The 5,335-nt window shown below is 37.4% G+C and overlaps 1 protein-coding gene across 1 annotated transcript; it reads left to right on the top strand.

Moving 5' to 3' along the window:
- Positions 1-2,537: 2,537 nt before the first annotated feature.
- LOC144573075 (uncharacterized) lies at positions 2,538-4,785 on the top strand. The gene is made up of 5 exons (XM_078322767.1): positions 2,538-3,027; positions 3,116-3,439; positions 3,558-3,891; positions 3,997-4,104; positions 4,202-4,785. The coding sequence occupies exons 1-5, from the start codon at positions 2,818-2,820 to the stop codon at positions 4,336-4,338; spliced, it is 1,113 nt and encodes a 370-aa protein (XP_078178893.1). The 5' UTR covers positions 2,538-2,817; the 3' UTR covers positions 4,339-4,785.
- The last annotated feature ends 550 nt before the right edge of the window (positions 4,786-5,335 follow it).

The raw sequence follows: 5,335 nt of genomic DNA, 5'->3' as shown, positions 1-5,335 counted from the left end.
TAATGGGTTTCATTAAGAATAGGTTGATCGAATCGTACTAATGGTGCGATCCTAGTTGTTTTCGAGAAAATATGTTTTTTTGAGAAAAAATGTGAGCCCACATTTAATTTCATTGAATGATAAAAGATTACAAGAATTTTGTAAAAATATGAGGAAAATGTAAATACTCAAACAACTGAGCTTTGAAAAATAGAGTCTTCGAGAAAATTTGTTATCAAGATAAGTCTTACATTTGAATAGTGTCGGAACTGTACGTTAATGCTGTTTATAAACTTACACATAATGAAACCGCACCATTAATACAGTTCAATATAATTTTCGACGAAAAAAATAATCAACTTTTCCCAATAATTAAATTTTTATTTAAAAAAACACCACTTTTTGTGTCAATATTGAACAATGCATATTGTTAAAGTTTTTAGGATTTAAGAAGAGAAAGATAGTATTTATTTTTTTTGAAAGCTTGATAGGTGCTACTAAATAGAGAAGAGTAAGAGATAATAGAGAAACAACTCAAATTGATTTCATTAGACATGATTTCTCTCTCATTCAAGTGCAATTATATAAGCTACAAATTAACAATACAAAACCGATCGAATTGAATAACAATTGAATTCTTATCCTATGCATTAACTAAACTTTTGAGTTAATACATAATAAATTTGGACTGTCCGATTTGTGTTGACACGAATGTTAAAAATATCCCATGTATGTCATCTCAGAGACTCAGACCGAATTAGCTCAAATTCTAATCAGACGGTCACTCAAAAACATAATACATATTTTAATTTGACGGGGGTACGCCTCTTTGATTGAAATGGAAACATAATACAGGTCGCTCGTCACATAAAATCGACCGATGAGAACTAGTGTTGTTTTGCATGTAGAAGCAAAGTGATATGGCCAAATTCAACATCTAATCGTCTTATCTTTTGCACGCTCGTGTTCATACTTGTTCACTGGTGATTTTGTCCCTAATTGAGGCATACAATTTCATAATTTTTCAGGGGTCTCCTGGCAAAGTAATGCAGTAAAAATAAAAGAGCGGGATGAGTATTGGATGGAAAAGGAAAAGTTAACCGGATACAAATAAGAAGTGGCGTCCGCGAAGCAGGGATTCGTGGGCCCCATCCCGTATATCACGGCAGTTGAGGCCCAACTTCTTCCGTTACATAAAATACCCAACTTCCGTTATGTGTAACGGTTAATCGCACTAAACGACAGAAACATTACTACCGAGTATTCTCAGCTACGAAGAATCTCCGTTACCGCCACATCAATTCATTGAAGATTCAAAATTCTTTTTGGTGGACGAGGAGCGGTGTGGCCACCCACCTCTCGTCCCAATAGATTGACCTCTACCCCATTCAGCTTCTTCTCAATCATAATTTTGTTGTAGCGGGTCTATGACACCAATGTTTACAGTAAAAGAAAGGACCGCTACATAAAACCTACACAGAACTGAGAATAATGAATCTGTAATATTTGTTTTTTATAAGACAGCGATGGGAGCCACTGAAGTGGTCTTGCCCTATTTCAGTTATCCAAAATTTTAAAACTGTCTGAACATAAGAAAAAAAAATCAAGATTGGTAAAATTTTCAACATACTGTAAAAGTTGGAATTTTTTTGAGAACGAATTCAGTAATCTTAAACTGCTAACAATTATTTGTAAGCTTTTATGCAATATTTTTCAGTTCATCCGAGTTTTTGTTGAATATCAAGTGCTTAAATTGTATCAAATTGAATACACAACTAGTTTACAGAGCTACAACATTTATGTAAATTTTTCTATTCTCCAACAATTTTATGGTTTGATTTTGAAGAATAAATTATCAAGTAAATTTTTAATAAATTAATCCAAGCACACATTAGTTTGACCGAGCCAGTCAATGAAGGGAACATAAACAAGGTGAGCACGAAGGAGATAAGATACTTTTTACCGCAGAACCGCCGTTGTTGCTGTGGTGAGGTGAGGTAAAAAGTACGCGTGAATATTGCTTTTTACTGTTTACTCTGAAAAGACATTAAATGAACAGAGAGTAATGAGTAATAATGGAAACAAACATTTTTTACGTGACCATCCTACGGTACTTTACTCTTCCTATTATCTCCGAGATTCTATTTATACCACTGAACATTAATTACAAGAAGACCCGATCTTATTTTTTAATTAAAATACAGACCTGGCTTGACAGTTAATTAACTCGATTAAAAAATTAGGAGACCGATTAACAACCTACACACCTGGTTTCGTCGCCAAGTTTGTTGAGCTAACCACGACAATCGGACAACTAAGTGAAGTGGGTGCCATGCAATTGACCCTATTTTCAAAATATTAACCACCTTAAGTTATTTAATTATATGTCAGGAATGGTGGACAATTTATGGGAATTAGTTTTTAATTTTCCCTCATTCTTCGAAAAAAATCTTAATAGTATTTTAACATCAAAACCTGTACTAATATAATACTAAATAAAGATAAGATGCACCCATGGAACGTACCTCGTTTCTTTTATAAGGCCAGAGAAACTGGCTAGTTGACCCATTGCTCTTTAATTCCACACACATTCTCTTCTCCTTCTTTAAAGCCCCTCTCTCTCTCTTCATCCCTCCCAAAAGGAAAGGAAGAGAGGAAAGAGAGGAAGGGGTCCCGCTGTGTGGTGTTTGAGCTTGTGTGAGTTATTATTATTTCTTCTCTATCCAGCAAAAACCCACCACCCCCTTTCATTCCTTCGCCTCTGTTCCCCTATTTTTAGCACCTCTCTCTCTGTTTTTTTTTCAAACAAAAACAAAAGCCCAAGTACCTCCCTAAAAAATGGAGAAGGAGATGCAAGATGCGGTATTCTGGCTTCCATCTGAGTTCCTAGACGATGATTTCTTCGCTGAAGAGGATAAATCTAGGGTTTCTCTTACTGAGAGCGATGAGGATGAGGATTACATGGCTGGCTTAACGAAACAGATGACGCATTCCATTCTCTTGAACGACGAAAAGGAACGCTCTGCTATCAGATCAGAGAGCCCCAAGGTGTGTATCTTTTGAACTTCCCTCCATGGATTTTCTTATTTAGTTCTTGATTTTGCTTATGATGATTTTCTTTGATTTCACCACTTAGGTCATGGCTGGTTCACCTCAGTCGACTTTATGCGGCCAAGAGAGCCCGGGTGGACCATCTGAGGTCAACTCCCCGCCTTCCTCTCCGCTTGAACAGCACAAGGAAGATTCATGGGATCTCTTGTATGAAGCAGCTGGCCAAGTTATGCGCATGAGGCTCAACCAAGCACAAAACTCGTACGCACAGAGTTTCCATAGTTATGGTGTGTCGGCTCAGCAAAGAAAGCCTGCTCCGCAACCCGTTTCGACTCCTTTGAAGAACTATGCTGGTCTCTACCCAAACCAAACGACTGTTCTCACTCAGCGCCAGATTCAAGCGGCACAGGTAATTATCCATTCAAATTTTTATTTATTTTGTTGCTTTTTTGTTCTTCAAGAAAAATTTGATGTTCTTGTTTCTTGAATTTGTCTAACTTTTAACCATATGCACTTTGAATGTGCAGTTTTATCATCTGAGGCAGCAACAACTAATGAAACAACATCAGCAGCAGAAATTGATGAGTGCAAGTTGGGGGAAGCCAATTAGAAACAATATCGGATCCGGGTATGGTGAAAACGGGTGCCCTACTGCCTTCCGTGGTAATAGCAACACTCCTCTTGGTCTAGCACCGTCTGCGTGGCCTCCTCTTCCGAAGCAAAACCCAAATCCGCAACCCGGTACCGGTATGAGGGCTGTTTTCCTCTCTGATACTGGTACCAAGAGAGAATCGGCTGGAACAGGTGTTTTCTTGCCTCGCCGTGTGGGATCCACGCCTGAACCTCCTCGCAAGAAGCCGAGTAAGATTTACTTGGTTTCATTCCTTTTGAATTTTTTTAAAGTAATTTAAATTATTTCAACTTGTTCAAATCTAACATTTTTTTTTTTTTTTTTTATTTTTGAAGATTTTTCGACTGTGCTGTTGCCAGCTAAAGTGGTTCAAACTCTGAATCTGAATTTGGATGAACTTGGTGTACAGCCTCGTGTCAATGGCGGTGTCCTCCTGGACCATGGTACTTTTTTATTTTTTCTTTGTTATACGCGCCTTTTGCTTTAGTTTTCTCTTAAATTCGTTCTAACTATTGAAATGTTTTGAACAATTTTGCTCAGATACCCTTGTAAACCGAACAAATATGATGGCGTCGGCCAATGCCTATCAGAGGTACAGTAGTGGTGATAAATCTCAGCCGTCGGTTCGACCGCTCATTGGACATGATGTCAATCTTCCTCAGGAATGGACTTATTGATGTTGAAGGATTTGTGTTTGTCTACTAACCTTTTCTTATTTGGTGGTTAGGAAATTAGGAAATAGAGATAGGAATTAGTTGGGTAGAAGTTTCAAGTAGGTTATTAGGTGTGTTGTTCTTTCAATGATATGTGGGTTTATTATTATACGTAAAGGGTGATTTTGATATTGGTTTTTTTAAAAATGGTGGTGTTGCTCTAATGGTGGTTTCTTGTAGCAAGTGAAGAAGGTACTGTTGAATAAGCGTTATTTTGGAGGGTGTTTTTGAAATAAGTGGTGATGCAGCTGTCCCAGATCTTTTGCAGGGCCCAGCTTTTTCTTTTTTTGAAATTCAAAAAGAATTGAGCGGATGGCTCTCCCTGAATAAAGTATAAATCTTTTGCTGGTTTTCAAAATGTTTGTAATGTATTATCATCGATCTATGAAGTTTGGCTGTTTAATATTATTATATTTTTTAATTTTTATTTATTCTCGTACGGTGCTCTTGGTGGCATGCATTTTGTATTTGTGTTGAATCTATGGTTGGAATGTGTTAATGGTTATTGGGTTTCGGGCGCTACTGGTTAGCTGCCCTAAGAATCTGTTGGGTGGTGACTTGGAATCTGTACTACTTGCTAATTGTTGGGGCCCTCTTTGTTTTATGTTAATTTAATATCTTTTGGAAGAAAGCGATATTTAAACTATTGTGTAACTGTTGTCTGTTAATACATCATTAGCGTCTTCCTAATGTGGATTGGGATATATGATATACGGTTAGAAACCAATGCAATTGGGGTAAGGAACAGGACAAAGGAGGTATCTTTCTATTGGATGGGAATAGAGAAAACCTGAACCTTGGTTTTTGGCCTTATCTCTTTTGTAGTGTAATGTAGCGTAGCTCCTGATTGACCAGGTCAAACAGCAACCTTTATTGGAGGAGTGCTTCTTTAGTGGGGTCATTAAATGCTTCTGCTCGCAGTAACCTAGTCACGGCATAGGGATGTTTTCCTTGCCTTGCC

Source organism: Carex rostrata, chromosome 2 (genome assembly GCF_964058835.1).
Source record: "Carex rostrata chromosome 2, lpCarRost1.2, whole genome shotgun sequence".
Classification (NCBI taxonomy): domain Eukaryota; kingdom Viridiplantae; phylum Streptophyta; class Magnoliopsida; order Poales; family Cyperaceae; genus Carex; species Carex rostrata.
The sequence above is the reverse complement of the archived record's forward strand: the minus strand, read 5'-3'. Positions and strand labels throughout refer to the sequence as shown.

Excerpts from the sequence above, each read along its gene's own strand:
- LOC144573075 (XM_078322767.1), top strand. The coding sequence starts at position 2,818 with ATGGAGAAGGAGATGCAAGATGCGGTATTCTGGCTTCCATCTGAGTTC. Across the intron at positions 3,028-3,115 it reads TCAGATCAGAGAGCCCCAAG|GTCATGGCTGGTTCACCTCA; the intron begins GTGTGTATCTTT and ends TTCACCACTTAG. Across the intron at positions 3,440-3,557 it reads GCCAGATTCAAGCGGCACAG|TTTTATCATCTGAGGCAGCA; the intron begins GTAATTATCCAT and ends TTGAATGTGCAG.